The 22,251-nt window shown below is 39.7% G+C and overlaps 3 protein-coding genes across 5 annotated transcripts in view; 1 reads left to right on the top strand and 2 right to left on the bottom strand.

The window, feature by feature from the left end:
* adcy1a (adenylate cyclase 1a) overlaps positions 1–21,324 on the bottom strand; it is a 122,260-nt gene extending 100,936 nt beyond the window's left edge. The window contains exons 1-2 of one of the 2 annotated variants that reach the window (XR_015517680.1): positions 20,323–21,285; positions 9,674–9,823 (exon numbers count right to left, since the gene is read on the bottom strand). Coding sequence is in view for 1 of the 2 variants with exons in the window: in NM_001168349.1 (NP_001161821.1) it covers positions 9,674–9,823; positions 20,323–20,940 (768 nt within the window). In the remaining variant the exon portion in view is untranslated. 2 annotated transcript variants of the gene reach the window in all.
* The window catches only part of dsc2l (desmocollin 2 like), a 1,349,056-nt gene that overhangs the window by 1,020,076 nt on the left and 306,729 nt on the right, over positions 1–22,251 (bottom strand). The window lies entirely within an intron of this gene.
* The window catches only part of tns3.2 (tensin 3, tandem duplicate 2), an 817,627-nt gene that overhangs the window by 436,184 nt on the left and 359,192 nt on the right, over positions 1–22,251 (top strand). The window lies entirely within an intron of this gene.

Here is a 22,251-nt window from a genome sequence, read left to right on the forward strand (position 1 = left end):
GCGTGAGCCTACTGTGCACCTCCGGGAAGAAGGGAACGCCCCTCTAGTCGGTCCGGCCGCGGAGCTGGGGGATAAACCATCTCCAACCCACGGCCGAAGCAGCCCGGGAAAGCACGGCTAACATGTCCGTTTCAGGATCCGTAGTGACAGCGCTCACCAGCCCGAAGGGGGCGAGCGGGTCTGGATCATCATCGGACAATGAAAGCCCACCCTCCGATGCCGCGGTGGACATCTGGTCTCCGGTGTCATCGGGCGTAAGGGCTACCATCTGTTAGACGGATCGCTTCCTCCGCCCGAAGCTTGGATGGAGCGCTTAGAGGAGCGGGAGGTCCGCGGGCCCGTGGGCGACGGATTATCTCTCGCTGAAACCCTCAGATCTGCCCGAGTGCCCGCTGCAGAGCAGGGGACAACTGGGGTGGTTCGCCTTTTTGCAAAGGCTAACCGCGATCTTGCGCAACAGTCATGGCATCGCGATGACGACATGAACTGCCCGCGAGCAGCGCATTAACATGCTGGACCCCCAGACATGTAACACAGTGCCCGCGCCCATCATCCGAGGACAGGAAACCACCGCATCCAGAAACGCACAGTCGGAGCGCCGTCCTGATAAGGACGTGCTGCACGACTGTGTTGCTCTTTCTGTGAAGTTTGCAACTTTATACGCACCGCTCTGGAGGACCGGACCCAAAGAACGCCAGGCAAGGGAGAAACCCAGCTCGACCGTCTGCCACTGCGTGTACACACTCTGGACCGGGAGAATGCTCTCGTTCGCTCAGAATCGCTGGTCACAGCAGGAGGAACCCTCATCGACTCGATCAGAAAGTCTCTGAAGCGAAAAGGATAGCGTCTGCTGCGCCAGGTGAGCTTATATACTCAGTTGATTGCTTATGCCGCTCACCTGCGCAGGCTTGCGCTGCCAATTCATTCTTAATTGGCCCGTTCAATACTCTTTCAGACGAGTAGCTTCTGAACCGAACCTCCCAATGCGTGGATTTTACAATCAAATCCACTTATAGTGCTGAAGTTCCCCCCGAAGGGGAACTAAAGCACCTGGAGGAAACCCATGCCAACACAGGGAGAACATGCAAACTCCACACAGAAAAGCCAACTGACCCAGCTGAGGCTCGAACCAGCGACCTTCTTACTGTGAGGCAATCATGCTACCCACTGCGCCACCGTGACGCTGCAGAATTTTCTAAAAAAAAGTATTAAAGTACCAGATAAACACACTTTAAATAGGCTATTTTATGCATTGACTAATTAATTATTTGGAGGTGTTTTTATTTTTGATCCTATTTTGCCTGCACAATTTATTCTGTTCTGTATCGTATACATTATATGACTCTATTTATAAAATTAGTCAAACTAAACTGCAAAAAATCCTTTTCTTACTTAGATTTTTGTGTCTTGTTTCTAGTCTAAATATCTAAAAATTCCTAAATCAAGAGAAATTTTCTAGACAAGCAAAACATATTGTCTTGTTTTAAGATATAATATGCCAATATTAAGTGGGTTTTTCCTTAAAACAAGCAAAATAATCTGCCAATGGGGTAAGCAAAATAATCTTACGTCAAAAGAAAAAACAAGATTAATTTGCTCACCCCATTGGCAGATTATTTTGCTTGTTTTAAGGAAAAACCCACTTAATCTTGACATATTATATCTTAAAACAAGACAATATGTTTTGCTTGTCTAGAAAATGCTTCTTGATATAAGACATTTTAGATATTTAGACTAAAAACAAGACAAAAAATCTAAGCAAGAAAAGTATTTTTAGCAGTGTAAATACTTCAGAAGATCAAAAGTAAATGAATGAGCTGTCTCTCAATAAAATCAGGACCTGATCACATGAAAAGATTGATTATCCAACACATGCAATAGCCTATAAGTGTTCAAGACCTAGGGCTCTATTTTGACAATCAAGGCACAAAGTCTAAAGTGCAGGGCGCAAAAAACGTTAATGGCGTGTCAGTATCCTCTTTTGCTATTTTAAGGACGGAAAAATCTGCTTTGCGCCGTGGCGCATGGTCTAACAGGGTTGAGCTTATTCTCCTAATGAGTTATAGGTGTGTTTTGAGAATAAACCAAGCACAGTCTCATCTCCCATTCCCTTTAAGAGTCACAAACCTCCATTAACTTAAATAATTAATTTCGTTTGTTAAGCGCAAAGATTTGTTACAAAACTATTTCTATATTCAGTTCTAATTTCCAGCAAACGAATAAATGAACAATAATAACGAAGTGTGCTCAAAAAACTGAGTTATATCCAAATACACATTCTATGCCCCACATGGTCTAAAACCTGACAGAAAGGGAAAATCTAAGTTTGTTTTTTAATAAAACAAATATAAATATGCATGTAATAAAAAACACTTCTAATAATAATATTATACAAAAACAAATTGTCATAAATAAACTAAAAAAGCCCCCCAAGATGAAGAAGGCATGAAAGTATGGTTTTTATATTTATGTAGGCTAGAAAATATTAATTTTTGTAATATTTTAATCCTTTAATTTTATATTCATTTGTGAAGATATTTGCGTATTGCTGTACATCCTGTGTGTATTAAGCAGTGTGTAAGCGAGGCGCACAACTAACGCACTTTGCGCTGGACTGTAGACCTCCTCTAAGCTGGTCTATTAAACAATCTATTTAAGATCCTCAAAATAGCAACACGCCAGCAATGCGCCTTAACACTCCTCCTATTTTAGACCAGAATGCCTATGGGCGCACATATGAGTGTAAATGCATTAGCTATTTAAACAGCGTGCTGCAAAACGCCAAAACGACTCTTGCACCAAGCTGAAACTAGCAAACAACAATTGTGTCGCACCTTGCGCCGGGTGTATGATAGGGCTCCTAATCAGTCTCCTTGAATGTACTATACACATAAATTTAAACATTCATAAACTGTATCTTATAAAAACACCAGAACATGGGAGCTGAATGAGAGCCATATCCTATTTAAAAAATCTAATTTGCAGTCAAATGTGTATTTATTTTTGCAAAAGAAAGTTTAAACATACTGGGACTGGAAAGAGAACATTCTACTTATACTTTTTTCACCTCCAATACAAAACCTAAGATTATCAATGACAAAGTTCAGTCTCTCCAGCATGAGAGCAACCACATGTGTGTTTGCACAATTAGAACAATGCGGCAAAATGCGTTTTCAACTACCTCTGAATGTGCTCAAAAGTGGACAAGCTCAAATTGTTTCACACCCCTTTCCCACCTGCATCTAAAGTTGTCCACAAATCCACAAAAATGCATCTTAATACCAGATGTGAACAAAACCATAGACTGATTTCACTCGGCTGCCATTTTTATAAGCGAAGTCGAGGCTGCGGTGGGAAGAAACCTAGAAGTATCGATGGGAGTTGCATAGGAACGTTGTGTACTTGGCTGGATGTCTTATTAGCGAGGATAAAGTGACACAAATTGATTATTCCACCGCCTTCCGAGTGACCTGAAAGTCCATTCTGAATGAATGAAAATAAAAAGGGATATCAGATCTCATTTTCAGCTAAGTTAAGGGAAATGGCACTAGTTAGCTAACGTTTTTATTCCCCAAACACACGTTTTAGATGCCATTTATCAAACTCAAGTTAATGAACTGATTCTTTCATTATACTAGACTTGTCATGATACTAAATTAAAAGAAAAAACGGCAATTTCATGCTAACATTTAAAGCACTGTTGATGGCATTCTAAAAACAGCACTGATTTGCCTTTGTGTTCACATGCTCAACAGAAATGCTTGTGATTGGCCGAGAAGGTCATCAGTTCACCCACTGCTCTTTACTGAGCACAAGCCACAAACACAGATGAGCCGAGCGATCTGCTTGATGACTCGACATCTTCATGAGCATATTACTCTTATGCGGTGTTCACCCCAGGCGCGGAACGCGCGGATAAATTGCGCTATTCGCGTGTGAACATTTGAGTTTACTCGCTTCATTCGGGTGTCAAATTCACATCAGAAAAGACGCGGATTCACGTGTAGGCAGGGCTTTTGTCTGCCCGGTGACTCTAGCTTCATAGCTAAATGGCTAACATGGATTTTATGAAGAAAATAACAGTGTTTATGTGCTTTATGGAGGATGATAAACAGCGTCGATACGTTTAGGGTCGTGTCTGAGTCCACTAAATTCTTTCAGAGCTGCATCCAGCTCTGTGAGCTCATGAACTCCTCCAGAAACTTAACCTGGATGATGGAGGCTTTCAGCGGTGCTTCTGACTGAGCCAAGCCGAGTTTGATGAACTGTTGTCGGTGAAGGCTGGAGGATTTCCCTCAAAACAATGACAACAGGTTCTATGTCACAATCACGCCCCCACAAGAGCAAGCTTCTGATTGGTTAACGCGGCGTGAATGTACGCTGAAGTTCAGATTTTCGAAATCGAGAGATTCACGCGAAACGCTCATTAAGCGTGTCAAACGCGCAAAACGCTCAATTCGCCCCGCGCCATGCGCTCAATTTGCACCATTCGCGCCGCGCCATTCGCGCGTATTGCGCCGCAGGATGTCTATTCGCGCATTTGTATTGACTTAACATGTAAATCACTCGCGCTTGACGTGCGTGCCGCGTCTGGTGTGAACGCAGCATTACAGAGATTGTGATGTTGTGTTGTTTGATGCCTAACTTGCATTTAATTGTTTAAATTAAACTTACTGTATAACATTTAAGTTATGTTTACACCATTTCTGCATTTTAAAATCTCTGCAACAGCTGGAGATTTGTAGTCCACAGCATGTTACTGCAATGTTTACAGTGCTGGTCCTACACTTCCGGGTTTCTTCCCACCGCAGCCTCGCTTTGGTTCTTTAAAATGGCGGCCGCGTGAAATAAGCATATTGGAGTCTTAACCCTGATAGGAGTAAGGTGAAAAGCGGGCGAAACTGGAGGTATTTGGTGGCAGCTGTGAGTAAATTCATAAATGCTCTACTTTATGCAAATGAAAAGCAACTTTCACAAGCGATTATCAATGTGAGTGAAGTCAGTGAAGTGCACGTGATTCATCTGCTGCAGTGGGGTGATGGTGACTTTATTCAGCACAAACAAACATGCGCTTGAGCTTTATATGGAAATATAGTGTGAAATATGTGTTAGTTCCTTGATCATTGTTGACAGTTTGTTTTTAATGGCAAGAAAAACAACCCATTCCATACACAAGGGAGTCAAAATCCTTTACAAATCTAACAAGTCAACCAGTAGTGGGAATGTCCAATGTGTTAAAATAATCTGAATTAAACTCAGGGTTAAATGGTAGTTCAGTGGTCGCCTCACAGCAAGAAGGTCCCTGGTTTGAGTCTCAGCTGGGTCAGTTGACATTTCTATGTGTAGTTTGCATGTTCTCCCCGTGTTCGTGTGGGTTTCCTCCGGGTGCTCCGGTTTCCCCCACAGTCTGAAGACGTACGGTATAGGTGAGTTGAATAAACTAAATTGGCAGTAGCGCATGTGTGTGTGAATGAGAGTATATGGGTGTTTCCCAACACTGAGTTGTGGCTGGAAGGACTTATGCTGCGTAAAACATATAGTGAAATAGTTGGAAGTTCATTGTGCATTGGCGACTCCTGATATACAGTATAAGGGACTAAGCCGAAGGGTAATGAATGACTGAACAAATTAATCAAACTGGACCGAAATTCCAACAATAAGACTTGTGTTACATTAAAGTGAAGCTTACATTATTTTTTTAGATATGCCAGAATGTTTCCACAATACAATTCAAGGACAGAATGCATCCACACATTTTATGTTAAATTTAATGCAAATGTGACAGGAATGACGGAAACATGGGGACAAATGTACATTTATTTGAATTATACACTACCGGTCAAACGTTTTTGAGTCAGTTATTTTATTACATTTTTTCATGTTTTCTTTTTTAAGAAAATTATTCTATTCATCAATGTGGCATACCTGCATGCGCAGTGTGGGATGCGCAGTAAACGAACTTGTGATGTCACAGGGGGCGGAAGTATTTTTTTGTAGTCCTCAAAATTCGTTCATTGTAGGCTTTGCTAAGCTAACTCTGTAAAAACCAAGGTCTCCCTTTGCATCGAACTTAGAACTTTTTACATTCAGAGATGTTGTTTATGTTTACACAGCTACTTTACACATCGACTAAAGTTTAAAATATAAGATCGTGGTGGACCACCCTTTTAAAAAAGTTAAATACTTTTATTAAATATTAAAGGGGTGGTCCAGAATGTAATTTTAAGGCTTGGTTGTGTTTATAAGATGCAAAGCAATGTGTGCTTATGTTTCACTTGAAGGAAATGGCGTAATGTTTTCATATATCTCACTTTGATTATACACAGCTACTCAGCTAACACGAAAACGACTGTCATATTTCCTAGTTCCTCTAAAAGGCCCGCCCTTAAGTGACTTTGATTGGTCATCGTCATAATGTGCTGCTATTGGCGGATCGGCTCCACGTCATGGCCATAAAAGCACGAGCTTTTCTGCTGTGTAAACATGCCCTCTCTCTAAAATAAAATCTGACAAGTGTCTGTAACTAAGGAGTGAAAATGGGGTGCGGCTCCTTTAACAGTGTCTGTGTGTGCGTCTATGTGTGTGTGAATGTGTGAACTTTCTTTAGCAAGCGCATGTGCGCGGGACTTTCTTTTTCTCTGATGCTCGGATTAAGTTATTTTCTGTAATAAATCGTGACAGAAGAATAAAGCACAAGATGTGAGATGCTACCTGTTGAGCCTTGATTTATTATTCTGCTGCGACCACTAGTCAGGTAAGCTAATCTGTATTTTTTTTAACTCTATGCGTTATGACGTCTTTCACATGTATCCGGAATATGCAGGTGTAAGTAATATGAATCATCCACATTTTTTTTGCGACTTCATTATCTGAGATGTGAAACACATGGAAAAGCTGCCTGAAGACAATCAGTGCAGTCCCGTGCGCACACACATAAGAGACACGAACGCGCTGGTGGAGTGTGTGTGTGTGTTACAGCAGTTTGGCTGTTAAATATGAATTTGTAGCTAAATCGTTTGCCCGCAAAGCAGCATTTCGCATTGTTTACATCATTGCTACAGCATACCGTTAACGTTGGACACTGTACATGTCATGATCGATTTTAACAAATAAAAACACTTGTAGCTTACAACTTCTGCTTTGAGGAGATTGTAGCTAAATCCAGCACTGAACTGGGAGAGATTCTGGAGCTGTTTTGTCAAATCATGCTTGCTGAGTATTTTATAATTCTCTGGAAGATAATTAATATTGAACTGAAGACACTTCTGTCTTTGTGTCTTGTCCTTTGGAAGCCCAAATACATAAACAGACGAAGCTCTGTGGAAACAGCTGTTTAGACGCATTTTTAGCTTCATCTCTGCTATAACGTTACAGTGCTTCTGGCCACGGCCCTTACCTGCATGCGCAGTGTGGGATGCGTAGTAAACGAACTTGTGATGTCACAGGGGGCGGAAGTATTTTTTTGTAGTCCCCAAAATTCGTTCATTGTAGGCTTTGCTAAGCTAACTCTGTAAAAACCAAGGTCTCCCTTTGCATCGAACTTAGAACTTTTTACATTCAGAGATGTTGTTTATGTTCACACAGCTACTTTACACATCGACTAAAGTTTAAAATATGAGATCGTGGTGGACCACCCCTTTAAAAAAGGTAAATACTTATTAAAATTTTAAATAACTGCTTTCTTATTGCATGTAGCTTCAAATAAAAGGATTACTCCAGTCATTATAGCTTTACTCTGATTACCATTAATATTAATAATAATAATATTAGAGTGATTTCTGAAGAATCCTGAAGTGCTAAATATTCATCATTAAAATCAGCGAAATAAATGATAAAAATTTAATTATAAATTATTTTTTAACAGTTATTTTATAGTGCAAAAACTTTTCTCAATTTGTACTGTATTTTTGATTAAATAAACGCAGCCTTTGTGAGCAGGATGACCTTATTTTAAAGGATTTAAAAACTGCACTGCCCCCAAACTTTTGACCAGTAGTACACATTTGTAGTATTTATTTGTAGAATTTATTTATACATTTAAATCAATGTGTGTGAATAATATGAACAACCTAAACTTGCTATTTCTGAAGGTTTTTTTTTTTAAATAACTAACTAAATATTAAAGCTGTATGTTCAATTGGGCTGAGGACAAGGACAATGACAGGGTTTGTAAATGTTTAAAGTGTTTTTAATAAAGAACAAAAATCTGAAAGCCAAGGTACATTCATTCATAGTTTTTGGGACTGTGACAAAATTTTGCCATTTTGGAAGAAAATACATAAGGTACTGGAAAATATTCTTAAGCTAAATTTTGACATGACCCCAGCTCTGTACTTATTGAATCTTAATGCAAATAATCTGTTTGAAAAAGATGCATTCCAGTTATTTATTGTATTGGTATATTTAGCTAAAAAATGTATTTTGCTACTCTGGTCTGCATCACAAGCTCCATCTTTTAAAATGTGGATATCACAGATTGCTACATGGCTACCATTAGAAAAACTTACCAATGACAAACATGAAAAAATCTGATAGATTTTGGTCAATTTGGTCTCCCCTTTGGGAGTACATAAAAGAGCTCTCTTAAATTAATACAACATCCTTGACATTCATTTACACTTTTTGTTATAACCTACACTTAAAGACTACTCTAAGATGATGTAATTGTACCTTCAATTATTCTTCACCTATTTATTTATTTTTACATTAATTTCTCTGTTACTTTCACTCTCAAGACTGTACATTCTCTTTAATATGTTAAAACATTTTGATGTTAATGTTTTGTGAATATGGGCATACAATAAAAAAATAAAAATAAAAATAAATAAATCTGAAAGCCAAATAAATGACATACTTCTGTAAAGAACAACTCACAGAAATCAACCATCAGTCCATTTTAGAAATGTTTGGGATGAAACACCTTTTATTCACTGTATTTATGCTTTTATTTTAGATAATGTACGTTTGGTAGAACGTCCTCTACATTGTATAAGTGCAATATAAATAAAGATGACTAGACTTGACATAACTAGTGCGATTGTTCTGCATAAACAGCGATAAAGTCGCTGACAGTGTGAATGGGGCTTTAGCGCACTTGCCTTGCAAAAACGATAGTTATAATCCCACTCATAGTTGCGTTAGTAGAACTAAAAGGGTAACAACATTTGCAAAAAAATAAATAAATAAATAACACACACACACACACACACACACACACGCTGATAAATTATGCATAATAAGCTGTAGATTTAGAAACTAGAAATTGATTGCTTCCATGAAGACTAAAAATCATACCCTCGAAACTAGTCAAATGACAATGCAAAGCTGTTATTCTCCCTCACGAGTCTGTTCTAAGCTGTTTTTGGTGGACTGTAATGACATTATAGTTGCATACAGCTTGAATACCAACTAAGTCAGCCGTCTGACCCCAGACCCCATCTCGCAACTGTTTTGTGAGTACATACACTGGTGTGTGTGCGCGTGACAGTATGTTTGCAGAGAAAGCTTGACCTTTAAGCTAGTCAGGGGGGATGAAAGCAATCTTGCGAGGTAATTACCTGTCAAAACTGCAACTTTAACTTGAGGGGGGGAATGAAACAGCTGATCATTTCGTCAAAAACATGCATCTGCTGGTTTTACCTGTATGCAAGCGCGTGTGTGCTGTGAGTCTGACCTGTTTCTCGTTCTCGTCCTCTAGTTGCAGGCGCTGTTGGATGCAGTTTCTGGCTTGTAGGAAGGCCTTCCTCTGGGCACGCTCAGTACGGACTCGCACAAACACACCCGACAGATTCACACCGACCAGCAGCACTGCGTTTGCTACCAGCTACAAACAGGGAGAGAGAGAGAAATAACAGGGTTTGTGTGACCATCTCTGTTTATCAGAGCATGGAGAAGGTTTCTGACATTTAACAACACTTGGCGACTGAATACGAACTTTCAGTGATTAAGGGTGGCATTCTGGGTGTATGTGTGTGTGTGTAGAAGTTAATGTGGCTTATGAGGACACTAAATTGTATGCTTGGAAAAAAGATGTTTGCTGTTTGTTCAAACTACTTATTTAAAACAAGCTGAATCACACAATTCTTGAGTTTTTTTTTTTTGTTTTTTTTTTTAGCAGACGACTTAAAGGTGCCCTATAATGAAAATTTGGGTATACCAAGGCATAGTAGAGTAATAAAAGGAAATAAAGGAATAATTTTAGCCTCAGACCCTATTGTTTCCTCGTTTGCATGTAAATTCCACTAGTGTACAACTCTAATCAACAACAGGCCAATCAGAACACAAAACAAGCTGTGACAAGACTCATGGGCCACACCCTCTGCATTTGCATGTATTCCTACTTTAGGTCATTCATCTGGACCTGATGAACAGCCACATCATCAAGAGAACAAGACTCATATGCAGCTGTGAGATCATTAAAAAAAAGCTCTGAAATCATTTATATGCTCGCCTCAGGCTGCATTTGATACGCCAAACGTTTTCTAGTGATACAACAGTGATCATTTCCCCCCCATAGTTATTTTAAGCGTGCACTGTATTTCACTCACTATGTATGTGGGACTTTTATTTTGAAAATGCAAGCCCCAAATTGTTTACTGTGCATTACTGGGCATCCGCAGCACGAGGCATGTTTCGAACTCCCATCAGGATGCAAAACCTTTACATGTTTATTCATCTCCACTCTAAAGAAGCATTTAGTGACATTTTTTGTTAATTTAGCGTGTTCGTGATAAAACTTAGTGCGTACGTTTCATTAAACACGTGTAGACTGCTGAATCAAATGACTCAGCTCAATTAAAAACTGCTTTTATTCTAGCCAAAATAAAACAAATAAAACTTTTTCCTGAAGAAAAAACATTATCAGACATAGTGTAAAAATTTCCTTGCTCCGTTAAACATCATTAGGGAAATATTTATAAAAGAAAAAAAAAGAAAAAATTCAAAGGGGGCTAATAATTCTGACTTCAACTGTACACTCTCAGAAATAAAGATACGCGAACTGTCACTGCGGTGGTACCTTTTCAAAAAGGTACACATTTGTATTTGAAGGGTGCATATTGGTACCGCAAAGTATATATTAGTACCTACAAATTTTAAGAGGAACCCTTTTGTACTTTTAGGCACTTATATGTACTCTTGAACTTTTAATATGGACCTTATAGGTAGAAATTTGTACCTTTTGTGAGCTGGTTTACAAGGACATTATGTCCTCATAATTTGACATGCTACTTAGCAGGGTCTTTTGACATTAAAAAAATTTCACACATTTTTTTTGTGAGGGTTTAGTTTAGGAGTAGGGGTAGGTTGAGGCATTTTTTACAGTCTGAATACAAAATGTTTATGCAGAGTCCTCATAAACCATATATACAAGTATTTGTGCATATGCCCACCCGCCCACCGAATTGATTGACAGCTGCATATTAACATGTCTCCTTAGTAACGCGTATAATCTTATCAGTAAGACAGGATGTGGCAAGGAAACAGGGAATAAAAGATCTGTTCAGTTTGCTAGGATCATCAATCGTCATCAAATGTGATCAAGAGTGAGTTTTGCAAGTTTAAAATGCTTTAAAACAGTGCATATGTGTAATGAATTACAGCAATTTACTTCACATTTACTTCCTCAGCACGGCCACGTGTCAGAACAATTATAAAAGATGTTTCAATCCCGGTTTGTGGACGTTAAATCAGGTTTATTTTGTAAAGGGTACCACCCCAGTGACAGGTCGCGTACCTTTATTTCTGAGAGTGTATAATGGCATGTGCATGACCTTGCCACAAGTTGTACTCTTTTAAGCTGGTTTACAAGGACATTGTGTCCTCATAATTTGAAATGCTACTTAGCAGGGTCTTTTGACATTCAACATTTGCCACAAGTTTCTTGTGAGGGTTTGGTTTAGGGGTAGAGGTTGAGGCATTTTTTACAGTGTGAATACAGTGTGAATGCCTATGCAGAGTCCTCATAAACCATATATACAAGTATTTGTGTGTGTGAACAAGCGAAAAAAAGGGGGGCATAGAGCAAAAGTATAACTTGAAGCAGAAACTGATGTTGAAAAAGGGGGCAGTGGGTTCGTTTTTTTTTTTTTCAATCCATACTGAGATGATAAACTCGAGTGCAAGGCGGACATAACCGCTCTAACACACACACACACACACACACACACACACACACACACACACGTTAGATAGCTTGAAAATCACTGCAGATTAGCTCTTCTGACCCAAAGAATCCGCAATTGTGCAGCTTTCGAGACACGTCACTTCAAACAGACGCCTATTAAGAGCTTTGTAATGTTCATTCATGGAGGAATGGAAAATTAGATTACCCAGCGTTCTGGTATTCTTTTAATAGGCCCTTTGTAAATGAAAGTGAAGGCCATTTGCTGGACAGCACAGAGCCTTGGTATTATTACAAACCGTTAGCAAGGTTATGATGCTAATAATATTAGGTAACAAGGCTAATAAACAAAGTGGCTATTTTGGTAAATGGGAATTGACTATTGATCGGTTGTAACTTAAAGACTTTAAAGTTACACTGAAATTATACTGAATCCTTTTTACTATTATTATTATTTTTAATAGAATATCCAAGTGAGGGCTTATAAATGTGAGCATTTAACTTGGTAGACCATATTTATAGCAGGCGTATGAGCAAAACGGAATAAAATATACTCGATCTGATCAAATTTCAGGTCACAAGCAGGTCTAAAATGAACCCCTGCCAAGCAAAAGAAGCGAGTAAAAAAACGACATTTGTGAGTAAACGAAAACAGTTGGCAGGTGCCTTTATTTATGTAATTTTAGCAATGTCTGAGGACATCATATTAACATTGTAATTTTAATGTTGTTATATAAAGCACTGGCACAAAAAAATGTTTTATTATTGTTATTATTATTCATTCATTCATTCATTTTCTTGTCGGCTTAGTGCCTTTATTAATCCGGGGTCGCCACAGCGGAATGAACCACCAACTTATCCAGCAAGTTTTTACGCAGCGGATGCCCTTCCAGCCGCAACCCATCTCTGGGAAACATCCACACACACATTCACACACACACTCATACACTACGGACAATTTAGCCTACCCAATTCACCTGTTCTGCATGTCTTTGGACTGTGGGGGAAACCGGAGCACCCGGAGAAAACATGCAAACTCCACACAGAAACGCCAACTAAGCCGAGGATCGAACCAGCGACCCAGCGACCTTCTTGCTGTAAGGCGACACTACTACCTAATGCGCCACTGCTTCGCCCTATTATTATTATTATTTTTATTATTATTATTATTATTATTATTATTATTATTATTATTATTATTATTATTATTATTATTATTATTATTCATTCATTTATTAATTTTCTTATCGGCTTAGTCCCTTTATTAATCCGGAGTTGCCACAGCGTAATGAACCACCAACTTATCCAGCACAGTTTTATGCAGCGGATGCCCTTCCAGCTGCAACCCATCCCTGGGAAACATCCACACACAATCCTTCACACCCATACACTACAGACAATTTAGCCTACCCAATTCACCTGTACCGCATATCTTTGGACAATGGGGGAAACCGGAGCACCCTGAGGAAACCCACGCGAACACGAGGAGAACATGCAAACTCCACACAGAAATGCCAACTGACCCAGCCGAGACCCAGCGACCTTCTTGCTGTGAGGCCACAGCACTACCTACTGCGCCACCGCACCGCCATTATTAAACACATGTGCCCTTATTCTTTATTTAAAATAGCCCCCCTTTCTTTTTACAACCACATCTCTTACTGTATCTTCTCTGTTGTCATCTTTACTCACATGGGTTCAGGACAAGCTGTCAATCACATGACATCGACCAAAAACAAACGATCCGATCAATTCCCGACAGACAAAATCAAATCCCCCCTCCTACATTTTTATGCACAAGTCATTTAACACTGATTTCCGTCACAGCAGGAAAGAAAATTCTACTGCAACTTTCACTGCATGCCAGCTTTAAAGTGTAGCACTGTGCATGGCTTATAAACGGCGGATCGTCCTGTATTTAAATGCATGATGTGCACCAAGGTTACGCTTTGACAGTCACATTGAGAGGTTGTGAGAAAAAAATCCCTCATTAACTCAGCATGTGACTGGTGACACTTGTGTCTACATGTGAAGTGCTCTTGAAATATGGAGTGCAATAAAGAAATACTGTATATGCCGTGTGGCGTATGATGATGTGGTTTTAATGTGAAGTGGCGCGCTGATATTTTTAGATCAGGTGGATTTTAATGAGTTTGCATCGATCCTCTTTGCTTAAGGTCTTTGGAGCATTTTGATTGGATTTTAAGCACTCTATCGGCATTTTCAATGAAATCAAGGCTTAGTAGGTCACCGAATCCAGTCCCTGTTCTCACAGGTTTGGTTTCTGATGACGGAGGCTGCAATTTCTGTGTGAGAGTTTGTCACAAACATCATTTAGCATCTAACAAGGATGTTGTGAGACATGTGAACCTGTCACAGCGCTCTGTAAATCAGTGCGCACGCAGAGGTTATGAGCTGAACTGAAATGTGTCATTGAGTCTGTCTGCCAGATTAAATGAAAGGTCAATGCATTGAAAGATCTTCACATTAACATCATGAGACTTGCTCTGCTAACAGTTGCACAGGGGTGTGTTTCCCAAAACCATCGTTAGCCAACTAAGGTCGCAAATTCCATCAGTACAAACATTGTTCGTTGATTTGCCATTTTCCAAATCCGTCGCTCCAAAGAACATTTGGAAACTGCGCCGCAAACTTGAGCACTCGCAACTACAGCTCTGGAGCTGTAGTTAGAAACATAGTTCCTGGTTGTGTGCTATTCCCACTTATCCCCCTATGCCCTGTTCATTTAGAACATTCTAACAATGAAAGTTGGAATTATTCAAAATAAAAAAGCATTAAGGTCATCTCGCTCAGGTGTAATTGGCTTTCAAACTATTTTTACAGTTCAGTTTTAGCGATCTTCATGTGTACAATTGTGCTCCCTTCGCAGTGCACCTTAAAAACCTTGATGTCATTTTGAACACAGCCTCATATCGAAAGCTACAGGTGATCTATTATTTAAAAGTGGAATTTATGTCATGTCTCCAAAGCTTGTGAAAACAAAAAGCATACATTAAATCTTTTAATTTATAGTGGGTTATTTAATAAGTATCTATACTGTGTATGACATGGGCTTGCTAGTTAGAACTTTCTGCTGTAGTTTACATGTGTCAAATTGTAAAAGAAGACTTTTCTAAAAAATTCTAAATAAATAAACATTCATTTATTCATTCATTTTCTTGTCGGCTTAGTCCCTTTATTAATCTGGGGTCGCCACAGCGGAATGAACCGCCAACTTATCCAGCAAGTTACGCAGCTGATGCCCTTCCAGCCACAAACAAACTCTGGGAAACATACACACACACACACTCATACACTACGAACAATTTAGCCTTTCCAATTCACCTGTACCGCATGTCTTTGGACTGTGGGGGAAACTGGAGCACCCGGAGGAAACCCAAGCGAACGCAGGGAGAACATGCAAACTCCACACAGAAACACCAACTGAGCCGAGGATCGAACCAGCGACCTTCTTGCTGTGAGGCGAACTTGCTGCACACTGCGCCACTGCGTCGCCCATAATAAATAAACAATATCCTAATAATAATAATAATAATAATAATAAATAACCATCATCATCGTCATCATCTTCATTAATATTAATATTATTATTATTAAAGTATGATTTTTTCATTTCTAAAAAACAATAAATATTTTATTTTATAATAAATAGCCTCAATATTATTTATTTATTTATTTATGATTTATACAATTTTAGAATACTTGTTAGCTTTGTTAACGATTTTATGTTTTAGAATAGGATATGTCTTTTAATTAATAATATAATAAAGCAATCATAGGCCCTATATGTGCCATTTACATATATTTCAGTTAATATGGAAAGAGAGTGCATGTTTTTACCAAATCTATTATTGGATTTGATTTTAAATGCATGTTTGTGTTAAACAAAATAAGTTGCACAAAGAAACGATGGGGTTCTTCTTTAAAGAAGTAGTTACTCCCCCCTGTTTAGATCATCATTATGTGCATTTTACGTTTTAACTAACTTGGTTAGAGTAATGGATCTACGACAGAAAAACTACAGGTTTTTGAAAACACTCATCACTACATTGTTCTTTTCCTAAACAATGCATCGAAGTTAGATAGTTCAGCCGCGAGTTCAAATCAAATCTAATCACTTTTATTGTCACATCATCTTCAGCACGTTTGCTATGATGAGTGATGTGCCAATAAAAGTGATTTGATTTAATTTAATTTACGACGAGTTATGTCGTTGTTTGGGAAACGCACCCCAGGTAGTTGGACCAACACAATTCCTTCATGTTGTTCCAATACAAAATGCTTAAGTTAACTTAATGGTTTACAAATATAAGTGGACTCAACATAAAACAAATAAATTGCCAAAGAAATTACAAGAATTGTGGTTTCAGCTCATTTTAAACAGGTAGTTTGAACAAGCAGCTGTAATCCTTTTACACAGAGCTGTTTTAAATGTAACTGTAAGTACATACATTTTCCTGTGAAATGATGCCTTGTTCCTTTAGGTTCTGACTGTTTTAGTTTGGTGGTAAAAAACAAAACAAGTGTGACCGCTAATCAAGAGTTACTATTATTTCCACATTTGGTCTGGAGAAGAAATGAACACAACAGAATAACAAGTGTGAACATTCTTATTTTAGCCTTCAATTCTCTATGTAGGTTTGTTTTAAGATGTCAGTAAAGAACTCATCATTGCATATTCTCAAAAATAAAGGTACGAGAACTGTCACTGGAGTGGTACCTTTTTAAATCCACACATTTGTACATAAATGGTCCAATTTAATACCTCAAGGGTACATATTAGTACCTAAAAAGTACAAAAGTCTACCTCTTAAAGTGAAGTTTATTCATAAACTAATTTCGAGAGGAGCACGTGATTATGATTGAACACGGCTGGTTCTGCATTAGCATGCTTGATCCACCAATCAGGCCATTCCTAACCACTATAAAGAGCCAGGGTTTTCTCACTACAGTTATCTTCGATTTAAAGAATCCCCCCTTCCACCCCTACCTTTTCACCTTTCCCTCCATAGGGCAGCACGGTGGCTCAGTGACTAGCACTGTCGCCTCACAGCAAGAACGTCACCGGTTCTAGTTCCTTAACAGGCCGGTGGTCGTTTCTGTGTGTAGTTTGCATGTTCTTCCCGTGCTTGCGTGGGTTTTCCCCGGGTTCTCCGGTTTCCTCCCACATTCCACAAACATGCACAACAAGTTAATCGTTAAATCTAAATTTCAATACAAGTAATCTAATAATGCAGCATATCTTTTAATAGCCTTCAATCTTAATCTTTAGCTATTATAAAAAGGGGAGTTGTCGAGATCTACCTGAGCTCGAGGCTCCCCTCTCTTCCTCCAAACGGGAGGGAGCCCAGGGCTCAAGAACGTTCGAGCTCAGGGCTCTCTCCCGGGACAGCATGCCAAACTTGCTTATAATCAATCATCAGCTAAGTGTGAACTCTTGAAATGTGTAGGTACAAATATAAGCTTTTGATGAACCTTTATGTACTCTTTAAGTGCAAATGTGTATCTTTTGAAAAGGTACCAACCCATAGACAGCTCTTGTACCTTTATTTCCGAGAGCGTTTGAAACTCTTGGCTTGCTTCAACCCAAGTTCCGCAGACAGTATCATTGTTTTTAGTTTCTTTTGAAATGTGTTTACTTTAGTTCTCCCTCTTATTTAAAGCAGTTTTTTGTTCCATTCTCCTCATATTTTCTTCATTATGCAACAGAATTATTGTTTTGTTCCCAGAATTGCAACAGAAAGTGGCCGTTTGCCTTTCAATACAAAGCTCCTTCTGACTGGAACAATCTCCCTTTCTCTTTCAGATTAATTATGTCGTTTAGTCTTTTTATGGATAATTTATTTTCTTTTTTGGAATAAACTTGAGGATCTTTTTATTATCGGTTACAATTTAAATGTTTATTATTTATTTGTATATCAAATTGTTTGTACTTTTAATTATATTTTTTTGTTTATTTAGGCTTTAGACTGTGGGAAGTGTTTCAGGTGGTGTTCTGCTTGTTTGTTTGTTTGTTTGTGTTTTGTTAGTTGTATGTTTGTTATGATGTGAAGTACTCTGATTTATAACCTTCTTAGGTACCCTCTCGAAAATTAGACGGTTCATCTCAAGGGGCTATTCCACTTCAGTCTCTTTTATTTTTACCCCAAAACAAAAAAGTCTGAAGAATGTCAGCGATCAAACAGTTAAGGTTACTACTAAAAAAAAGAGAGAGAGACATCTGCTAAAATATCTTCCTTTCGAACTTCAGTGAGGGATACAGGTCATACAAGACTTGAATGACATGAAGGTGAGTAATTGACCACATTTTCGTACTTGGTTGATCTCAATATTAGTCTGATGTTATAATATAAAGCATGTTTTTAAACTTTGAACATGACCTAAAAGAGTTGCAGGATCCATTTAGACTACAAAACATCAGGTTTACAGCAAAATATTTAGATCTAATAAAGGATTGAAACCCCTTTGTGCTATAAATACTGTACATCTCTGCGCTCATACTCCTGTTCTCTGTTTATGAAGATGTTTGTTTGATACATGTTTCGATGTGTGCAATGTCACACTCAAATTTGTGATTTTGTATACAGTCAAATCAAAGCTGTCCTGATATTCAGCACAACGGCACTCTTGCACAGGCTGTATTGCTTTACAGTCTCAGGCAAATAGAAACTTCTGAAATTTTAAATAGCACTAATAACTTTAAAGTATGGGTCAAAGTCAAAGTATAAGCTTAAAGCATCAAAACAAAAGTGTTACAGATTCAAATGTTCTTATGTTTCTTGTATTTATTTAATTAAGAGCAAAAAAAAAATGAATATCATATTTTTATTATGCTTTACAGAAGATACAGACGAAAAAGTTTTAGTGTAATAATTATGGAGAGTTATAAAAATGTCAAATTCATTCTCCTTCTGCTTAGTCCTTTGTTTATCACGGGATGCCACAGCAGAATGAACCGCCATCTATTTTGGTATGTTTTACGCACCGGATTCCCTTCCAGCTGCAACCAAGCACTGGGAAACACCCATACACACTGGGGGAAGAGGCAACCGAAGGAAACCCACAAAGCTAGGATATTAGTGCTGCCTCACAATACTAATTAGTTGTCATTTTGATTGTTTACACCTTGCCACTATTGCCATCCAATAATTTAATTCTCAGCAAGAAAGTTTTTAATCATTCAGTATCTAACAAAGTTTGATCAGTTATTCTTTTGCATACTTTATAAGTAGACACACTTCATAAGTAGAGGTCAGAATAAGATGTGTGAGCTTTTTACATAAACACAGTACATCTGTTATGCTGAATGAAGACTGGAACATTATTTCAGCCATATTCACATTAAGCATCCATAAAAGTAAATGAGTAAGTAATAACCCACCTGATCTACTAAGTAAATAAGACCCCTAGCTTGTTTATAAAACATATGTAGAGGTAATTTGAGATCAAGAGAGAACCTCCCGTCTTTGACCCACATTCCTTTTTGCACTCATTTCATAAATCCCTAATGCACTGGCCAATGTTTAATTAAATTATTCAGACTCAGGGGTGCTCCAATGTTGGGCATTAGTCATTTGTTGTGACAAAAAAAAAAATAAATGACACCGCCTGCAGTGGTTTGACAGTTACGATAAAATGAGTTTTAATCAACAGTTTTTATTAAATTAGATATTATTAGGTACTCATATATATTGTTGGGTCTGACCTGACATATTCAGATGATTCGTATAACGTTTACCATTTACTCTGGCTAAACTACAATGTGTATGTCTGTTGCAATCTAAGAAAGCTGGTAACCTGTAACCATTGACTGACATGGGATTTGTTTTTCTTACTAAGTCAATGTTTTTCAGCGTCAACAGAAGAAACTCAAACAAGTTTGGAACAAGTAAAGGTTGAATATATGACGAAGGAATTGTAAATTCTGTTGGAATCCTATTTTTTCCCCCAGAGAAGGTTTCTAAATGACTCCATTGACTTGACTTTCTATGGGAACTGTCCACACTCTGTGGTGCTGAAGTCAAACTGGCCCTCGCGCGCACTTCATGCCACCTGTATGCACGTGCAGAGCGAGCGCCCGCAGCCCTCACGCTCACCCGAGCGCACTAATCACTTCTGGTTCACCCCATACACACGCCAAACACAATGAACAGCTAGAAATCTCCAATGCCACAACTTACCGGAGTCCACACGCGAGGTCTTCGCGCAGTTACCGATGTCGCCGTGACGATGAAATGCGACGCAGCCACCAGGACGCCGAACAAAACCGCCAGAAGCGTCCTGACTGGGAGCAGAGAGTAGGCAACGAAGGTGACGAGCATCAGCTGCCACACACCTTGCTCAGGTGTTGTGCTCGGCGCGTCAGGCCCGTGCGTGCCCTGCGTCCCGTGACCCAGAGCAAGGGGAAACGGGCAACAGAGCAGCGCGAACGTGAAGCTGAAGAGCAGCGCCAGGCGCGCGATCTGCTGCAGCTGCGTGACCTGCAGGTATTTGACGTTAGTGACGATGAAGAGTGAGGTGAAGATGACGCAGTGGACAGGGTGCGAGCCCTTGGACACGGTGAAGCGCGAGCCGGCGGACAGCAGCTCCACGAGCGCCAGCGCGGACGCGGCGAGGATGAGGATGGCCAGCGCTTTGAGCGTGGCGGTTTGCTCCAGCTTCAGGTTGTACTTCTGGAAGAGAGTCTCGAGCTCCTTGCAGTCAAAGTCGCGCTCGCACGCTCCGGCCAGGCAGCGACTTTTCCTCCGCCGCGTGCGGACTCTGGGAAGCGGAACTTCCTCCATAACGGGGCCATTCATACAGCCGGAGCTCTTCGCATCTCCAGCACTTGTTCTGTGGCAACTGTCGCGCCTCGAGACGGGCTCGCGCACACTGACCCCAGCGCGAGACTGTATCTAATCCGCAGCACGCGCCGCCACCATCCACAGGTTGGTGACTGTTGTACCGAGAGCAGACACCCGCCTCCTCTTTTCTCTCGCTCGCTCGCTCGCTCGCTCTCCTCCTCCTCAAGGCGGTCTCCAGGGAACAGACCACCCGTAGCGTTTGTTCGGCCCCAGAAAGAGGTTAACATCGACCACGCAGAGTCGGGACTCCCCTCTCCGCATCCCACAGCTGCATCTCAGAGCTGCAGCCGGATCACGCATGCGCAATGTCAGCCCGAGATTGAGAAACCAGGCACGTCTCCCAGTCCTCAAAAAAGATAAGACAAGACAGCAGCGCAGCTCTGACAGGGCTCGTCTTAAATGGAGAGAAAAAAAGGGCAGTCTCCATGTATGACGCTCGAAAGCGTTTATGAAACGAGCAAATGTTTTTTTTTTTTTTCCATTCGCCTCGCAAAAACAGAAATAACCCTGGAGAGTCTCCCCGCCGTGCGCCTATAAATAGCACGCTGATCAGTGGCCTTTTAATTAAGCACTTTAATTCCTGCTCGAGCCTTTGTTTGGAGTGCCGTTACCGATCCGGCGGCGAAGCAGGTGTTGCGGATTACTGATCGTATTCATCTTTTATTGTCGCGCATCTGCGGCGTAATTGATTAGCACCGGGTGCCTAAGTGGATTTTTACGTTGGGACAATGGGGTTGAGGAGGTGTGCTCGCTCCTTCATTCATGAAGAGCTTCTTAAGTTCGTCTGACGGCTCAATTAGTCGTCAAGAGCGCTCGAGTCCTGCTCGCAACTTAAACTCAGAACAGAAGCAGATATGCGCGTCCATAAGACCCCGACAACTTTCCAATCAAACGTACAAACTCCAACCAAAATAAACCAAAGTTGGTATTTAGTATTTTCCAATTTCTAGATCTGAAAGTATGTTCACTCCAAGAATGATACCTGAATTTGATAAATTACTCCATATAAAATAGATACTCTTGACCACAAAAGCACTATGATGCAAAGCTGCAGTAGTTTTACTTCCGCTTTAGGTGTTGCTTTATTCTAATCATTCTAATATGATGATTTGGTCACTTTATTTTGATGGTGTTGTTTGTTGAATTTAAGTTACATTGAATCTGCATGCCAACTGATTCTCATTAGATTGTAAGTAGACGGTTAGGTTGGGGTTAGGGTTTTTTGACACTTGCAAAGTCAGTTAAATGTCTGATAAAGGAGCAGTA

The sequence above is a fragment of the Danio rerio genome, chromosome 20 (genome assembly GCF_052040795.2).
Source record: "Danio rerio strain M-AB ecotype USA chromosome 20, GRCz13ab, whole genome shotgun sequence".
Taxonomy (NCBI): domain Eukaryota; kingdom Metazoa; phylum Chordata; class Actinopteri; order Cypriniformes; family Danionidae; genus Danio; species Danio rerio.